Raw genomic sequence first — 19,568 nt, 5'->3', positions numbered from 1 at the left:
GACATTTTCAGTTAGACACCAAAGTAGACCATCTTACACCATGTTTCAGGCTACTCCATTCAGTGAAAACTGTGCTTCTATAAACAGCACAAGAATGCAAATTCCACAAACAGAAGATTATGATAACATACATGTAGGAGGCTACACAAGGGAGATTGAGGTTTTTTGTGTTTTTTTAACCAAATATCTCAAAATACAATTTAAAAAGTCAAATTTTGTACACTTTTTAAACTCATTTCTTGAGGACTGTAGTCAATCAACTCTCTGGATTTCAAATTTAGGATGGTTACATTTGTTGAGCATCACCATAGCTGAAATGATGTGCATAAAGATTAACAGAAAAACCTAAAGGGCCCCTTTTCTGGAGGTTCATAACAGAATCTGGATTCAAGACAGACAAGAATAAACATTATGCCTAATTACTCAATTACTCTTGCAATGACTGTGTTTAATATCCACAGTGAACTTATTAGAAAGAAGAGTATCAGAAGAGCACTGCTTAAAAGCTTTAGTCAAGAATTTAGAAGTAACATTTCAATAAAGCCTTAAAATTTTATGTTGTTTCTCCTGTAAGTTTATGTTCAGTCACTATGAAGCTCATTAAAATGTTGTTTGATTGCATCACAGGGTAAAAGAGTAAAAACAGCATCACTTGAACCTAAAATATATTTACTGCAGAGAAAACAAATGCATCAAATACCCACTAAAGCTGCCCAGAACAAGGCAGTGTAGAACTCACTAATTTGTCCACAGGAAATGGTAAGCATGTGATTTTGAATTGCAGAGAATAGTATTGACAGTAAATGTAAAAATAAGCAAACTATACAACAAAAAACTAACGCACACTGCCCCCAAAAAACCCAAACCAAAATCCATAACCTACCACACAACCAAGAAGCTCCTCTAAACCCCCAATCACAGTCATCCCAAGTGTAAACAAAATACTTTATGGAATAGAGGCTTGTTTTGAGAAAAAAGTACAACTAGATTCTGATGTCAGATCAAATGATGTCACATGCATCTCTCTTTAGTGCCATTACTGATTTGCTTAATTTACTCTTGGGAAGCATCTACCTCACTTCCTCCTCTGAGCAGTCATACCATGACCTGGATCAGAGAATGAGTTTAGCTGAAAAAAATAGAATCACAGAAAAAGCTGATATATGGCTTATAGCATAACTATGCACAGCTTCAGCTACAAAACCCAGAAAGACTGCCTCAAACAAAATCTGTAAACAAAGCTTGCTTTCACTCTTCAAACTCCACCTCTTCTAACTTCTTTAACCTCCTTAGGCTCTGCTGTCTTCCCATGACTTTGCTTACTCACATCCCATCTGCCATGACAAGTTAACAACTGAAAGAGAAAAATTAAGACTGACTGTAGCACCAAGAATTGGGGAGTACCACTGCTGACTATGTACCAGTATGATGAGCTCACATTACAGTCACACTCTGGAATCAGATGAGAAGTCAGCGCTGTAAGACTTCTTTCCAAAATCAAACTACATTGTAAGACACGCTCTTCCAATGGAAATAAGCTTCTCTCTGTTCTATCTGGCTTCCTCTTCTCAGTTCTAGCTTGCTCAGAAACCCATAATTACAGTACACCGACAGTACAAATACAGAGGATGATTTCATAGACAAGGAGCAATTTCTTCTGTTTTGAATAGGATTCCTTGCTATTATGACTTAGGACTCACCGTATACATTTAAGAGACCATGTTATATACTGACTGAAATGCAATTACTGTATTACACATCCAGTAACCTGCCAGTGCTTCATGAAATTTAAAAGAAATTGCATAAATATGATTGCAACTGTAAGCAACAACCAAAAAAACTGATACATGTTAACCAGGTATTCCAGTAAGGCAGATCTCTGGATGAATTACTGAATACGTACCACACTGTAGAGTACAGCACAGTCATTTGGAGAACTTACTCAATGTAAGAAGGTCATGGAATATCACAACACAGGACTAACTTAAGTATATGAAACAGACTGCAGAAATGTAGTAGGCTGACCCTGGTGGGCCACCAAGTGCCCACCAAAGCTGCGCTATCATCTCCTCAGCTGGAGAGAAAATATAACAAAAGGCTCATGGGTTGAGGTAAAGACAGAGAGAGATCACTCACCAGTTACAGTCACAAGCAAAACACATGATGCCGGGAAACAAGTTCAATTTATTGCCAGTCAAATCAGAGTAGGGTAATGAGAAATAAGAACAAAACTTAAAAAACATCTTTACCCCACACTTCCTTCTCCCTGGGCTCAACTTCACTTCTGATTTCTCTACTTTCTCCCTGACTGCAGTGCAGGGGCCAGGGAATGGAGGCTGCTGTCAGTTCATCACATGCTGTCTACTCAGGGGAAGGGCCTCTGCTGCAGTGCAGTATCTCTCCCATGGGATGCAGCCCTTCACTAATAGCTCCAACATGAGATCTACCCACAGGCTGCAGACCGCTCCTGTGTGGGTCCTCCCCACAGCGTGAGATCCCCTTAAGGAACAGGCTGCTCCAGTGTGGACGCTCCATGGGCTCACAAGTCCTGCCAGCAAACCTGCTCCAGTGTGGGTTTCTCTCTCCATGGAGTCACAGGTCCTGCCAGAAGCCTGTTACAGTGTGGGCTTCCCATGGGATGAAAACCTCCTTCAGGCATCCACCTGGTCTGGTATGAGGTCCTGAAGGGGCTGCAGGTGGATCTCTGCATCCTCATGGACCTCCATGGGCACACCTGCCTCACCAGGGGCTGCAGCAGGAGCTGCAGGGGAATCTCAGCTCCAGAGGCTGGAGCACCTCCTGCCCCTCCTTCAGCACTGACCTTAGGGTATACAGGGCTCCTCCTCTCACATACTCCCACTCCTCTCTTCAGCTATTGCTGTTCTGCAGCAGTTTTTTTTTTTCTCTCTTCTTCTTAAATATATTATTCCAGAAGAACTACCTCTGTCACTGATGGCCTTGGTCTTTGCCAGCTTCTTAGAGCCAGATGGCATTGGCTCTGTAAGAAGGGAGGAAGCTTCTAGTAACATCTCAAAGAAATCATCCCTATAGCACCCCAGCTATCAAAATTCTACTATGCAAACCCAATATAGCAACTGCCTTAATTGCTCTCTTTTTAATCATAAGAAAATACCACCTAAAAATATTTTTTTTTGGCTAGCAGAGAAACTTCAGACGCTTTACAAATGACTGTGTCCATCAGGAGCTACATTAGATATTTTGCTGTGCTGCAGAGAAATCATCTTATGAAGGATCATTTTAATAGGAGGAAGGGAGGATATGGTATCTCCAACCTTGGATGTTTTCCAGACTTGGCTCAACAGGTCACTTCTGACCTTATCAAGCTTTAGCAACATTTCTGTGCTTTCAGCAGAAGGCTGGAAGAATGACCAACCTTCACTAAGCACTAGGTTGGAGAGATAATACTAATGACACTAATGGCTATGGTTGTGAACTTCAGGGTAAAAACAGACAAAAAAACCCAAACCATGTCTAGATCACTTGTTGATTCGTGGTTCTTTGTCCAGTCAACATAAGAGCTGGACAGTGCTGAGCTGTCTATGCAGAATCAATAAACCTTTACTGCTGTGAGAAGAAAGCTTCCACTGAGCTAATTAGTCAGGTGTTTTTCAGAATCAGCCAACTGTCCCTTATTATCTATTTACTAATTGCTACATTTGAAACAACATATTCAATATCACAAAATCAGTTACATCTCAGATGGTTGACAATCTTTAAAAAAAATCACAACTCTGGAGAGCCAAATACTTCTCTTTTTCTTACTGAACTATTGTGCTATGTAGACATACTGCATGGCACAGAAAAATATGGTGTAAGCATGTGATATTCAGATACTAGGAAGTATAGCATGGTATAGGCAGAAGAGGTTTTGTAGCAAAATTTAGTAGCATATCAAACGACAGTTCCAAAGCATGGTTGAAACTGACATTGTTTCAGCATCACAGAAACAGGGTATATGAAGAAACATAAGCCATCTCAAATACACTGCCACCGCTCACTTCTTTAATTACATTTCCATTCAATTCAAGACCTACATACATTGAATAGATTCAGTACATCTAGTATATCATTAAGAACATGTGTACTATCATCCACAAAATATTGTGTTCTAGAAATTGATCTTGCTTGGGTATTTTAAAGCACATACACATCATTTTCTCAAACCAGCATACTTCTATTTCGTGGAAGCAGCTCCCAAACACCAGCCAGACACAAGTGCAGATGACTGTTCTCTTTTGAGATGAATGCACCAACAGGAGTATTTGCATCCCAGCGTTTATACAGAAGGCTCCCCTTCTGCAGACACAGCAATCACAGTAGGCATGGTTCAGAAACCAGTGACTACACAATCTAATTAGGAACAGCAAGTATTGTTGGTTTTTATTAAAACAAACAAAGGCAGCTACAGGATGCAGATAGGTCCCGATATGACACAAAGAAACAGTTACCAGTAAGAAACTATAAAGCAAACACACAGCACTAGGAAGGAGGTATCAGCAGCTCTTGCACCAGAGGTGGGACTCTCACTGACTTTCACAAGAGCCTATACACTGGAATCTATCCAAGAGAAAGCAGCACCAGCACCATAGCTCCCCAATGATACAAGTTTACTTTTGGTCAACTGCTAATTGCAAAGAACTGGGGAGAAAAAACAGGTATATAGACTAAAAGGACAAGTGGCAGTAAGAATAAATTGAGTAATTTTAGATGGAAGGTTCAGAATGGTGAATGCTGCAAAACATCCCTAACCCTTCAATTGAAAAATAACAAAAATTGGAAAATGCATGAGTTCAGGATATGAAAAAGATGGGTGGCAGGGTTAACTGAAAAAAAGTTTCTATTCCAGAAAGATCCAGCAGATCTTCAAATTTCAAAAGAAGTAGTTTCCAGAGGAAAAGACAGCAATCTTGAATAGAACAAATATGTACCAACTGTTCATTGTCACATTTAAAGTAAGAACTGGGCACCACTGAATGCAGCTGATGGGGGCCAAGCTTAGTAGAGATGGAAGGCATTTCTTCACGCAGTGGACAGACAATCAGTGAGACAGACTCCTTACCAAATCATGCAGCCAGGGCTAAAAGGGGCCTCAGGCAGAGACAACACAAGTCTTGGAGGTCAGTTGGAAGCCAGCAGAGTTCTCAGAGAAGAGTATTTGCTTGAAGAGCAAAGAGATACGCTTGTCCTGCTTAGTCTTTACAAGAAATTTGCTCCTGACCATTACTAGCAAAAAGACAGTTACCTGGGTAGGCACCTGGACATGGTTTGTATAAATGGGGGAAGTTTCAACTGATGCTGTTAACAAGCTCTCTTACAAAAGCAATGTCGGCAGGGCCCAGCAGCTGCCAGTTTTAAAACTGAACATCTTGAACATCTCAAATACCTCAAGAACAGCAAGAGAGACTTAGGGAGAACAGCATAGCTACTTCTACTGCATCCCTACCGCCAGCACTGCTTGTTTTTATCTCCACTTCTATCATGTATCATCTTCTGATTTTTTTTCCTTCACCTGATAATTTTAATTATACTTTAGATGTGTTACTCAAAAAGATACCTCTATGATAAACAACATTATCATCTGATTCTGCAGTTCAGCCTTGCTGTAGGATCCACCAGCACTAATCAAAAATGCTGGGCATCAACATGAGCTAAACAGCCTAATAGCTTTGACAAATAAATTTCTTCTTTAGCATAAATACTGCCTCAAATGGTATGCAAGATTTATACTAACCTAAATGAAAACCTATTAGTCTTAATGAAGTGCAAATGAAAGGACTGTGGTATAAAGCACAGTGTGACAGCACAAGTTGCTACTGCACTGCAGTCTGTATATATTAATCTAATATAACTTTTTGGTGTTTGCTTACAAGAATTTGTATCTTCTTTATTCTTCTGCAGCTTGCAGAACATACAAGATTTTTAGCTGGAAGTCAAGAACTGAACTGCATCCTAGACTAGATGGAGATAGTATGTGCATAAATACCTGCATACAGTAGTTGAGATTGCAAAGTTTTAATCAACAGTAGGTGCATAACTGAATGGTTGTGTTCAGTTTTTATATACTTCAGTAAAGTAGTCTAAGGTCTTGTAAGTTCATGTCCCAGCTGCAGGTAAGGGCTGTAATGATCAAATGTATTTACCAGGAGAAATCAGAAAGAAGTCATATAAGAAGTAAAAGCACCGTGCATCAGCAAAATTGTAGGTTTGCTTATATCTTTCACATGAAGAATTTTACAAAGTTATAGGCAAACTATGCAAAGATCCTGGCAAAGTAAAAAGCATCAACACTAGGATCTCCTGTATTTCAAATCAATTCCATACAAACATGCATGCACATTTGCACGGAGAAAATAAGAGCTCAACTGTTTCTTGCAGATATAAAGGACTTCTTCCCATAAATTTTATCCATGACAAAAGCCAGCAATTTTCACTTCATTGCCACTCCCTCAGCTATTTGATAAGTTAGTTGTTACCTTAGCTTGGAAACCACTTAAAATCGTCCCCTTTAGGTTTCAGAGAGCAAGCGTTTAAAAAAGGTCAAGTTTGACACAGACAGGAGCCTACACTTCTAGTCCAACAAGACTGCAGAGCAAAGCAATCAGTTAAAGTTCATCCACAATCTCTGAGTTGCTCACCATCACAGCATAAACAGGATTCAAATTGTAGCTGTAAGCAAAAGCTACACAAATAGTTGCACTAGAAGAAAACAAAAGCATCCCCCTTCTGCTTCCCTGCTCCCTACTCCAACGCAACACCAAAACTGAAAGTTGGAAAATGGGTACCACAACGATTAAGTTGATTGACTGATTCTTTTTTCCTGGATACATTACCAAATAAAACTGAAATTTAATTCATTAAGAAAACAACGAACTGTCCAACTTCCTCAACAAATTTGCATAACACAAAGCTGACCCATCTGACAACATCATAAAAAATGGGGACAACTTTGAATTGCAAACGATTTTTAAAAACATGTAATTAAGACTTCCTTTAACCTTGTTAACATGGATGCTAAAATGTTAATTCTTAACTAACTGTTTATGCTAAGGTCTGTTTTACATTTTCTCTTCCTTATGCCTAACCAATATCTAAATTACCAGGATATTAAATATCCAATAGATCTTTTTGCTGTTATTAGTCATTACAGGAAAAATAAAAAGACAAAGCTTCACAATCATAAAGATTAACAGTTCTAACACTACAAATATGAAAGTTCCTGCCCTCTGTTACTTACTAATTATTTCCAAAATCTTACGTCTGGCTTAGTTTTAAAATTAAAATCTCATAAAAAGTGAAAACCTGAAATACCAGTTATGAAGAAGAATGCTTACTTCAGTTCAAATGTTATACTCACTGACCAGAAGTAAGTGAAACACACGGTCAGAAATTAGGTGTGCATGTGACATGTTTTTCTTATATATACAAAAACAGCCTCTAAAGATGGCATAGAACATGCTTCAAAGCAACTTTGTCACAGCCTTTTATATATCAGATTACACCTTTTTAAGTATATATATTTCATATCCTTAACTCATGCAAAGCTGGCTGCTCTGGGAGTGACAAAAATTTTGTAAATAAAAATCACTACTGAATTATGTGTTCATTGGACATTTAGGTTTATTAACCATATCAACTACACCAACAGCATAGTTAGCAAACATAGGAAGAAATTTATCTTTTACTCTATTTTTCACCATTCTAAAGAGACTACATGAAATGCTGCAATCAAAATAATTGCAGAGAACTTGCCAACCAAGCTTGTCAAATAAGTACAACAAATTAGAAAAAATAACTGAGAAGTGAGATCTAGTAAGAAAATCTATACCTGTGAGTTGTATTTATTTTCTTTAATCAAAGAATTCCATTTTGCCTATAAACCTAGGCTTCTTTGCTTTCAGATATTTTATTCAGCCATATATGTCTAACTTGATAACCAGTAAAGGTAAAAAAGTTACTTGCAACACGGGAATCAGAAAGGGAAAGGCATCCTTGAAGTTGTAACACTGTTTAAACAAAACTGTGTAGTGCAGACAGACTCCCAACGAAGTTCTCAATAAATCAGAAGTCACTGGAGATAAACTAGCAATAGTTAATGACCTTTACTTGACTTTCCTATAAAACAGTTCAGCAGAAAAAAAAAAAAAAACTGGCCTCACAACCTTGGTGTAATAATCAGTAACTACACTAAACCCCTAGCACTGATCTAAGTTACCAAACAGCATGTCAGAGACTCAACAAAAGAGATCAGGTCTTTCACTGTGACGCAGCAAAGCCTCGTTAGCAAAATTAAAGCAAAGTCCAAGACTGTTTTCAAGACAGCTTTTGTCTCCTTAGCAACTAACATGACCAACAGGCAGCATACTGGTAAAAGTCTTACTTTAGAAGCAGCTTTGTATCATTACTTTGACATAACCAGCAATTTAGAATACTTGCCTGAAATACAGCCTGAAGTAACTTAGTTAAAAGCCAAATAAAACAGCAACAGAGTGAATCCCAGAAAACAGACTCCAAGAAGAACTTCAGGAGGCCATGAAACAGTGACACAGCTTAGTCATGCCTTACAAAAACTTTTGTTCTCCAAATAAAACTCCAGTTTTATTTAGCAAAAAGTAGCCATGAGGTACCATTTTCATATTAAAAACAAATTTCCCCCATGTTGTAAATTCCTATTCAAATGCTTAACAAAAAATACAGTTCATCTGGTAAATTTCCCAACAGAGCTTGACATCAAAATCAGGTTGAGCAAACTGTTTGGGGGACAGTGTCCAGCCAGTACATGGCATCTATCTGTTAACATTCCATTACAACATTCCTCCAAGAATTTGTTTCCCATCATGCTAACCCCCATGCTGTTAAATTTCCCCTAGACACAATTCTGCCATTCTTTTGGGCCAACTACATGGTACTTTGGCCGTATCTTAGGGGCACCTACCAGAAGACTGCTATTCACAGAAACCTCCCATAAATTTTCTGCAATCAACCAAGTGAAATTTTCTTTATAATTTACATGAGAAACTGAGTCAGGTAAATAACAGCATTTACATAATCACTCACAGCTTGTTGCCACAGGGAGAGAAAATAAAAAGAAGAAAAGAAAAAGACACAGCTTAAAAAAAGGAATATTTACTCAAATAGCAAAAGACAGCAAGTTCCACCCACCATTATTGAGTTTCACTGCACAGGTATATGAGAACTGTACAAACAATAAATGCAAGTATGTTGGAATGTATAAAAACACAAGGACACAAATTAATATGAGAACTGAGCAGCTATCAGTTTTAAAAGGTTAAACTAAATCTAATTACATCATCTGAATTTGTTCCCAGCTATGAAGATAAACACATGTAGTGCTCTGGCCACATATAAAAAGAAGATGAACATCCCTAGTTTTGGATGACAGATCTCTGTTGCTGTTTACCTCATTTTTGTTTTTCTTTTCTTTGGTTGGTTGCAGAGGAGAGGTGTCTAGTCTTAATCAAGATTGCTTGTAACTCAGACTAGTTTTAACAGTTAATCTTTTACCTCATCCCTGAGCAACACCTCCTGCTCCTCTGGGCATCGCCCCCTAAGCACTTGCATCCAGTACTTACATCCCATACAGGAAAATGTCTTTAAGAGCAACAGGAACTCTGCTTTACTTTTACATGTGACTTAATTTAGGTCCTGACATTAAATATTTCAGCACTCACAGTGCTAATAAGTTACTTTCTCTGAGGGTTTAGTTTAAAACCAGACAGAGTTAAAAATCCAATTTGCTTATTGTGTCAGCTTTTAAAAATTTGCAGCTGTTGTGCCACAACTGCAGAGGGAAATTGAGCAAAGTATAAATGGTGGCTTTACATTTTGAATTTTAAAGCTACTGTTATTTTTTCATTTCCAGAAGGAGAAAGATAAGAGACTAAGACATGAATCTTGTAAAAATCTTGGGTATGATTTTACCCAAACATGCCACTGATCAATTCAACAGCATTTGCCCATTAGAAGCTTCTTGCAAAAATATGATGTTGTAGTGTTCAGTCTTACATTTGTGGGAATTTTCAAATTAACATGCTTTTATTATTTCACTACTTTCTATCAAGCAGGAATTTCCATCATGTGACTGAGGGGTTAAGACTATCCTATGCTACAAGCCAGATGACTACTAAAAACCCCACTACTGTAATTCTTTGCCATCTTCCACACACAGGAAAAAAAATCCAGAAGTAGTTCCATAGCAGTGCAATTACATCCATAGAGCTTAATGTTACAACTCTAACTCAAATATAACCAGATGAAATATTTAATAAGTAGAATCACAGAAGCATCTTTTTTTGAGCATGAAATTCTGATTAAACCTGGATTCGAATACTCTTCTTATTACTAATCAGAGATACATTAGTATTTTAATTATAAAAGACTGGTTAAGACTTGGTCACAATTACAGCTTTCAACACAATAAAAAGTTTTCAGATTACCAGTAAGATAAAACTGATTTCAAATTTGATCAGGAGATAGGAAAATAGTATGAGATACCTATATAAACCAAAAATCAGATACTATAACACACAAAGACTATTTTTATGAGAGATATATGAAAGGCAAAAACCCATGGGAAGAAGAAAGGTTCAGATCAACACCTAAGTTTAAAAAATCCTCAGAGAGAATTTAATTATTAACTTCCAACTAGGTACCACAGATGCTGTATTTCCTCCAGCTCTATTTTCTTCTGAAGGTAATAAATGTCAATATGCCTATAAATTAAAAAAAAAAAAAAACATTTGTGAAAACCATGAGATATGTTTTTGGTTTACCTGAAATCATATCTCAACTGCTTTTTGGAGTAGTCTTATAAAATCACCTTGGTACAGCAGGGTACTGAATGCATAGACAACGTTGTTTCACCAAACACAAGGAAATGTGTGCCACTGCTTTCATTTATGCCCAGTCTCAGTGCTAACATTAATGAGGCATATTTGCCCTTATTCTTCCTTGGCCCTTTCAAAGATATTGAAATGTTCAGTAGAACTGTGAATTCGAAAAAACTTGTGCTATTGTTCTTTCATAGGACTCCTCAAAGGAAGAAGTAGAAGGAAAAATACACACTTAGTAGTGTGACTGTCTTCCCTTAAATTGTCAAAAACATACCACAGCAAGCTTTCCTTTGAAAGTGTTTTAACTAATGTTTTTCCTTCAGCTATATTCTGAAACTGACAGTGTCCACACTGCTATTTTTTCATGGCTTTTTCTAGGGAGATCTTTGATCTTTTGAGTATTTTCTTAAACAGTCAAATCATCAATATAAAAATGCAACTAACTTGACATATTACAAATAGAATTTAGCAACCAAAGATCTTCAAAAGTGGAGAAGCCCATCAAAAGCAGTGGCTACAGTTTTGGCTTCCAACAATACTGTTATTTTACTGACCAGCTTACTTGAACTATAGAACTATAAACACAAGAAGTCATATTGATGACTCCCAATATGCACTTCAGTAAATTAAGGTATTCAATAAAATATGCAGCTGTGGCTGCAGCTTTTCCAACAAACAGTTTTTGTCCTTGAAAACTAAGATTACTTTGGTGGGGTGGAGAGACCAAGGGGAGCAGAGGATATTGGTGTTGTGGGTAGTACCAGTCAGGGTAAAAACAGGATGCAAGAGAAATTTAACATCATCACTGGATATTTTTCATGTGTGACATAAGGAAATTAACAAAAAACCAAAACCAAAAATCATACCAACAAACTTCTCTGTTGTCTTAACACTAGTTGGTTTTGTAACACCCAAAGCCATACCTCAGTATGGAGCACATGAGAAATGTGTAACAGCAATTTTTTTTTCTGCCAGATGGATAAACACCTCAAACACACCCACAAATACTAATGAAAACCACCTTGGCCTCCTTCAGGAAGTCATTCAACACTTCACAGAAAAAATAGGAAGTTGTTGATAAACTGCTTGCAAGAACTACTTCCTGTAGGAAAAATAATTACAAGACTTGTTTGCTGGACAACCAGTTAACTTTTCCTCACACTACAACAAGAGAAGAAATATTACACAAGCTCTGTAAGAATTAAAAGCATAACTCTCATTTAAAATGACACAAGAGTAATTCTAAATCTGAGCAAAATTTGTTTATTCTTTCTGCAAGCTGCTGTCTACTACTCCCACTGCACATTATCTTTTGCCTCGAGAGCAATTCCCTATCTTTCTGCACAGTTCACCGAAATGTCAAGCAGCAGCTGGCTAACAGGAAGCGGTTAAAAAGCAATGCAATTGACATCACCACACAAACCAAGCTCGGCTTTTTTACTGTATGTTTAAGAATGGGCTACACCAGGGAGAGATGACTCAGATGTGACCACTTACTAACCAGCAAGTCTTAACTTATGAGCTCCTCTGAAGGAGCAGTATCAATAAAAAATAGTTTTACCAGCTGTACAGTAAGCAGGCCTTAACCCACTGCTCAAAATCATCGTTAAGGGAGAATTAAACTCAGCATTACTACTCCTAACAGTGAGATGAATGCTAATGAGTGGAATTCTGGCAAATCATATGTTGGGCATTCTTACATAAGGGGGTCTGTTTATCCAGATGATAGACTAATTTACAAGAGTAGTTCTGGTTCAAACCTTATAGTACTGCTCTCACCTTCTTTTAAGATGTATGTATACATGGGGTATGTATATAAAATATCTGGCCAAACAACTCTGTGCATCTATCTCTATAAATAAACACACACAGATGATTAAGTATTTTCTCTCCCATATACACTATTTTAATTTCTTTGCACAAATCACTGTGTTTACACTGCTTGACCCACTGATTAGTGGAAGGGACTGTAATTCCAGAGTGTATTAAGTATGGTTATCAATTTTGTATTATTCTCTTTGCACTGTAGCATATTATGAAAACTATAACCATAAGGCTTACTGACATCTGGAAAGAATCTAATATTGTTACCTATTCTGCAAAGATCTTTCTAGAGCCTCATTACCAGACTGTTCACAGAGTAGCTACAGAATAGAGCAAGTGGAAACAAAGAGCGATGCAGCCCATGAAGAAAAAAAGCCGAATACTTGAAGAGACACTAAAAGTCTGCATATGGTAGAAGGAACCACATTAAAGGTAATTTAGAATCAGAAATCTTAGTACTCACACTTCAAGCAAATGTTTAAGGTATAACTAGGCAAGATGTGAGCTTTAGCAGGCTTGTAGGTGTGAGATAGAACTTGCCACTCATCACTGAAAAAACCTTTAGTATACAAACTTGGTACTCAAAACTAGTCTTAAATTTCTTTGGTCTTCCTACACATACAGAGCAAACATTGTGCTAGCACTTTAAATGCTTTTTATAAATCTTAAAAAACTCCAATGAAGTTGGTGGATCTCACCTGTAGATCATATTAAGCAACCTTTTATGAACAAATGTTCTTCAAGTGTGAACAGAGCAGTCCTCATTAGACTCTCCCATACCACAGCATCACCCAAGGAAAGCCAAAAGGAAACAGCCCATTACACTGTTCAAAATCTCCCAAGGGTCAGCATGTGACCCAGCAGGGAGAGGTTCAAAAAGCACAGCCTTTATTTTTTTTTCCTAACAACCTGGTTTGTTTCCACTCCTTTCCCCTTCAAGACACATCCTTCACAGCTAGCAGCTCTTTCAATCATTTACTTTGGATGTCTGCTTGAGAACAAACGATCTTGCTCATGCAGATGAGTTTGCCAGACTTGTGTGTACTTTCCAGTCTCAGGCTCTTTATTGTTCTTGCTGAAACCTGACCCTTTGAAATGGATACCAGGACACCAAGAAAGGACAAAAAAACTTGCAGAAGAAAAAGGCAAGATTTTTGTGGTAATAATCAAACTGCAGAAAAAGCTTTCCAAGAATAAATCTTTCGCTCTGATTTCACCTGCATGAGCACAATTAAAAAATTCATTAGAAGAGCAGGAAGACATTTTTCATCTCTTAAACTCTTTCATCTTCTGTAAAATTGTCAGTGCTATCAAGAACAAACACTTGTGGCAGTAAAACTTTAAAATCAAATATCTATTTTTCATGCTTCATAAGGTGCCCTTTAAGAGCTCTAGCACAGTCAAAACAGAAGTTTGCTTTTTATTTCAAAACTCATTCTGTTTTTTCCTCAAGGTTCAATGAGCTACAGTTCTCAAATGGCATAAATTACACAGTTCAAAAAAACCTTCTACTTGTGCCTGCTGAAGAGCTCATATTCTAGAACACACTGATCTGTTAAACTTCACCAAAGAAAATATCACATCTTCAAGATCTATAGCTAATGCTTATTTTCATATTTCTAACAGAGAATGATTGTTCTCAAAAGGGAACCTTCAGGCTCAAATAATTTCAGACAACTACTGCAACCTCTTTTCAGTTGAAAAAGAAAAGGCAAATTTCTCTGTATGGAAATACCACAGCTACAGGAACAAGAAATATTTTTAAGAAGTTCTGCAAGTTCAATTTTCATTGCAGACAATGTAAATTTGTTATTATTTTTGAAGCTACAAGCTGAACTACTTCAATCATATTAATCACAATGTTTGAGTGAGAAAAGTAGCAATAAATATGTTTTTCTTGGCTGAAACAAGTTTTCCGTAAGTAACACAGTGTTACCTCTCCCCACCCTGCAAATGACATATAATGGGTTATTTAGAGACTTGCTGTCAAATAAAAAGTTCAAATTATAGTCAAAAGTATTTGAGGGCAAGTTATGGTCTTGGTGGGCACATTTTCAGTAAGAAGGACAAGTCCCTGCTGTTTTAGAAAACTGCACAGAATAAAAGAAAGTGCTTCCTGATGGATTGAGTGTCAAATGGATGGCACATCTAACTTTTCTTCAGTTCTAGAAAAGGTGACACTAATTTCACTGTGTGGAAAAGTTACAGCTCTAGGAACATGAAACAATGTTAGAAATTCTGAAATTTCCTTTTCATTGCCAGGAATGTAGATGAGTTAATATACAAACACAAATACTGTAATCAAACACATATGTTAATTACCTCAGGAAGACAGAATAGGCAAAAAACATTTTGGTTGTGTATTTAAACAATTGTCTTTAATCAAAACATAAGAAGTCCTGACATACTGTCACTACAATACTCTCTAAAGTTAACTCTGTATTTTTACATCTATATTATTAAAATGAGGTAAAATGTATCTTGACCTGCATGACAACTCTGACAATATTCAGCAAATCCAAAAGTCTCGTTGTTCAAGAATGACTATGCTAATTTCACTGATTTTTTAGTACACAATATAATGGATAAGATTCTTTAGCTAAGATTAAGATAGGACAAATATTCACAGAGTACCATACAGTTTTCAGAAACAGTAGAGTTGATATGTGAAAAATACTGAAGTGGTAGGGTCCCCTACTTAAAATCACAAGCATGTTTTTAAAAATACGTATTTTAAACACAATGACATTTACTGAAATTCTAAGACTGTAAAAACATACATATCCCCCCCCCAAAAACAAACAAACAAACAAAAAAAAAAAAAAAAAAAAAAAAACCACCACCACAAAAAAAAACCCAGAGATACAGCTAGTTGAAAAGACATTTTACTTACTTAAGGAAGTATCTCTGTCCAGATGGTGTCTTAGCCATCTCCCAACCTGGTGGCAAAGGTACATCATCAGGGATCTCAAAAGAGGACTGGCGGAGGTGTTGAGAAGATGGAGCTCCAGGTCCAGTCACTACTCCAGAGGGTGTAAGTGTCCCTGGAGAAACAGCTCCCAGCTGCAGTGATGCTGGAGAGGAATGAGCTCGGACATGCTGTGGGGTCAGGGCTCCTGCTGTCCCGGCATCAGTGCTGGCCTGCCAGGAGTGAAATTATTTTTATTAAGATTCCTGTATTTCAGTAGAAATGCAGCTAGTAGAAGACGTTTCACTTTAAATGAACATTTCAGGAGAAATTCATAGCTCAGTCGTTCTAAAGTTCTGCTTATTTTCCAGTTACTGTTCAAATAAGCCTCCATGTAGTTTGGTTAATTAGCATCACAAAAGCCCTTGTGCAAGTCAAGAAATATTAACTGTATGTGTTGAGAGCTCTTAGTTTTATTTTGAAAAGTAAAGTTCTTACTCCTCAGCACAGGGTTAAGAACAAATCTGCCTGCAGTCAGCAGATCTCATCCAGTGCATTGAGTGGTTTGTTACTGGACTGCACCCACTCACTACCATCACACCCACTTTCTGCTGGAGGAGTTAATCTCCCACTCTCCTTTTCAAGTGGGGGTAGGGGATTCAAGTATATGCACACACCACACCATTTCCCCCACCCCCGTAGGGATTTAAAAGATCACACAAAGAGAAAAGCAATAGTGAAATGCCAACTGGCAGCAGTGAGTTCCAATGGAGGAAGACTCATGAATTCAAGCATTAAAAAAACTTAAACAAGAAGACTGAATATAACATTTCCTAATAACTCAAACTTTTAAATTAAACTTTTACAGTCTGTCCATGCTTTATCCAAAGCAAAGCTTCAGCAAACGGTTGAAATCAGAAATGACCCACAAACCCATTCACCAGAGTCACCACTCATGAACACACAGAAAGTCCTTGCCAGTACTAAATACATGTCCAACATGGAACAGAAAAGGCAGCTCTGAAAACCTGGTTAAAGTAAAATTGGCTTTTAAAAATATATTTACCAATTAACTGGTTTTATAGACAGACCAGAACAACATTAACACCTATAATGAGATGCATGTATCAGTCCCTGTCACACCTCTCCACAGAAGGTATTGCACCATAAGAGGACCCACTTACACACTCCTACAGTTCTGCTTCACTCCCTCTGTATGCAAGCACACATGAAGTTCCATGTGTTCAAATGGAAACAAATCAGTTTTCACTTATATGCAGACTAAAGAAGCAAGTAGTAAATCAAGTGAATTTGCAATATTTTAACTCCTGAGAACCACAGAATTATACAAAATAGAAACCTTTTCTTTAAGCAGAATGTTTCTGTGGCATAACTAAACAAAAAGGAAAAATGAAAATAGTCCACAATGAAGCAAATGATTCTCTTGCTTTAGCTGGATTTCAAGTTTATGTTTTAGGAACCACTGAGTGGTACAAGGAACAGAGATCCAAATAAATATGATTTACAGACCAAGATTAATATACACAAAGAATATAAGGCTAAGCCTATAAGTACAACCAAAATTTGTATGACCATCACACACTTTTAGAGCATTTCAAACACGACAGCTATTTAACTGCAGTTACTGTATTTAACAAGACACAGCACCAAGTGTTAGACAAATGTCTACCCATTCAGATTTGTACACAATGGAACCACAATGAGATTTGCACAAGTTGGGAGAACACTATACATAAACCCTTATTCCTTGCTGGATTTCAGTACATTATTAAAGGTCTGTAACTCAGAAGCTAGCAAAACTACAGAAGCAGATCAGCTCCACCCCTTCCAATTTTCTTTTCAGTCTTCCTATATGAAGGCCAGACTTCTTTTTTTGAGTATTTGGAAAATGAATTAACTCCTAGGCTGTGAGAGTACGTGCCAAGGTTAAGCCTGGAATGAACTTCTGAAGTCAAGTTATAAATCGTTCAAAACAGAAGTTTAATAATGGAAATGTTGACAGACCCTTAACAACACGGGTACCAGGCACCAGTACACAGCGAGTTTCACCCTTACTAGCTACATAGATAAAGTGACAATAGCCAATAATACAACCTATTTTATAGCTTAGCAACTAAGTTCATTACTTAATAACACTTAACTAGGTAGGCACAGTCTCCATCCAAAACACTGGTTAACAGCATTAGCTTTCGCTCATATTCACACCAGCACTTAGGTCTTGGTACAAAAGTCCCCCTGCTTAAACACCAAAGGCTCCCGGAGGCCGAGCAACGACCCTGCCCCGCATACCCCACCCCGTTCCTCCCCGGCCCTGCCCCCGCATCGCCCCTTCCCCCCGGCCCCGCCCCGCCCCCTTCCCAGCCCTGCCCCGCATCCCTCCCCCGCTCCTGCGCGGCCCTGCCCCGCATCGCTCCCTCCCCGGGGCCGGCACGGCCGAGGCCCCACGGCTCCGAGTCCCGGTCCCAGGCTGTCGCCGCTGCCCTGGATGCGGGCGCTGCGCCCGGCGGACCCTGGACGCCGTCAGACCTGGCGTCCGGCTCGGGAATTACCTTCGGATGTGCGTGCGTGCGTGTGTATGTGGGGGGGTTAATCCTACCCAACCCAGCGCCGTGCTGAAATGGTGGAAAAGTCACATCCATATTTACTGTCTGACGGGGCGAGGGGGTGTAGGTTTGGCACCACTTCATCGACCCCTTCCACAGAGGGCAGGGAATTGGACCGCAAAGCGACATTCCAAGCGAAGCGTTTTCACCCAAGTTTTAGGGGCTCACCCCCATTGTCGCCCTCCCGGGGAGGCCGAGATAGCCAAGGAGCGGATGTGGAGTTCGGGGCCCCGCTGGAGACCGGGACGGGACCACAGCTCGCCCGCCCTCCCGCCGCGGTCCCGGCCCCGTCGGCGTCTCGGGGCGCGGGAGGCGGCCCTGCCCCAGGGGAAGAACAAATAAAGGGGTGTGGGGGCGGCAGAGAGAGCCCCGACAGCCCCGGCCAGGCGCCCCCCGCCCCGCTCGGCCCCGTGGATTCCCGCCCCGGCCCCCTCCCCCACACGCCTCCCCCGGGAGGAGCTCGGCGGCGGGGAGGGGGAACACGGCCCGGCCGGGCTGCCCCCCGCCCGCCCGCGGCGCGGGCCCCTTCCTTCCCTCCCCCTCACCTGGCGGGAGTGGGCCTTGGGCTCGGGCGGCTTGAAGAAGGAGTCGGGCAGTTTCCGCAGTCGCATGGGCAGCGTGTGTGGCACGTTGGCGCCCTTGGGGTTCATCACGGCGTTGAACAGCGCCTCCAAGTCGGTCTCCGAGTCGCCCCGCACATGGACGATCTGGTGCCCCGCCGGAGGGGGCCCAGCACCCGGGGGCTGCGTCGCGCCGGCCGGGGCCCCCGACACCGGGCCAGGGGGCTGCGGCGGCGGCTGTTGTTGCTGCGAGGCCGGGGGCTGCGCCGCCTGCGGCGGCTGCTGCGTTTGAGGCTGCCCAGGATCCATGGCTCCGTCAGGACCCCCCGGCGCTTCCCTGGCGGGGCTCGGCGGCTCAGAGCCCGGATTCCCAGTCCCGCATGCCCCGCTCCCCGGGCCGCGGGCTCGTCCTGCTGTCGACGGTGCTTCTCACCCCTCGTTCGGGAAGCCGACTCGCCCGCGGCAACTGGCAAAACAACTCTGGCCGTGCGGCGCTTCCCCGAGCCCGGCCCAGCCCGGCCGGCGCCTCTGTCCCGGCGGCGGAAACTAACTCACACAACACACCAAACAAAAGTTCGCAGTTACGCCCGCCCGAATCACTCTCCGCCGCCGGCTCCGCCCCTCCTGAGCCCGCCCGCACCGTATCCGAGCGAGGGAGTCCGTGCTCGCAGCGCTCCTGCGCGCCCGCCCGCACCGCCTCCCGCCCGGGGCGCTGGGGGCGCTGCGCGGCCCCCCCGGGCCCCGCTCCGCCCGCGGCCCCGGCCCGGCCGGCACCGCACCG

At 40.5% G+C, this 19,568-nt stretch overlaps 1 protein-coding gene across 8 annotated transcripts in view; it reads right to left on the bottom strand.

Moving 5' to 3' along the window:
• Nucleotides 1-19,456, bottom strand: part of YAP1 (Yes1 associated transcriptional regulator) — an 88,214-nt gene extending 68,758 nt beyond the window's left edge. For all 8 annotated transcript variants that reach the window (XM_053970639.1, XM_053970641.1, XM_053970640.1 and 5 more), the window contains exons 1-2: nucleotides 18,773-19,456; nucleotides 15,589-15,836 (exon numbers count right to left, since the gene is read on the bottom strand). In XM_053970639.1, the coding sequence (XP_053826614.1) occupies nucleotides 15,589-15,836; nucleotides 18,773-19,096 (572 nt within the window). In that variant the 5' untranslated portion in view covers nucleotides 19,097-19,456. The remainder of the gene's footprint in view (nucleotides 1-15,588; nucleotides 15,837-18,772) is intronic.
• Nucleotides 19,457-19,568: the final 112 nt, after the last annotated feature.

The sequence above is a fragment of the Vidua macroura genome, chromosome 2 (assembly GCF_024509145.1).
Source record: "Vidua macroura isolate BioBank_ID:100142 chromosome 2, ASM2450914v1, whole genome shotgun sequence".
Classification (NCBI taxonomy): Eukaryota; Metazoa; Chordata; class Aves; order Passeriformes; family Viduidae; genus Vidua; species Vidua macroura.
This window is presented reverse-complemented; position numbering and strand designations above follow the sequence as displayed.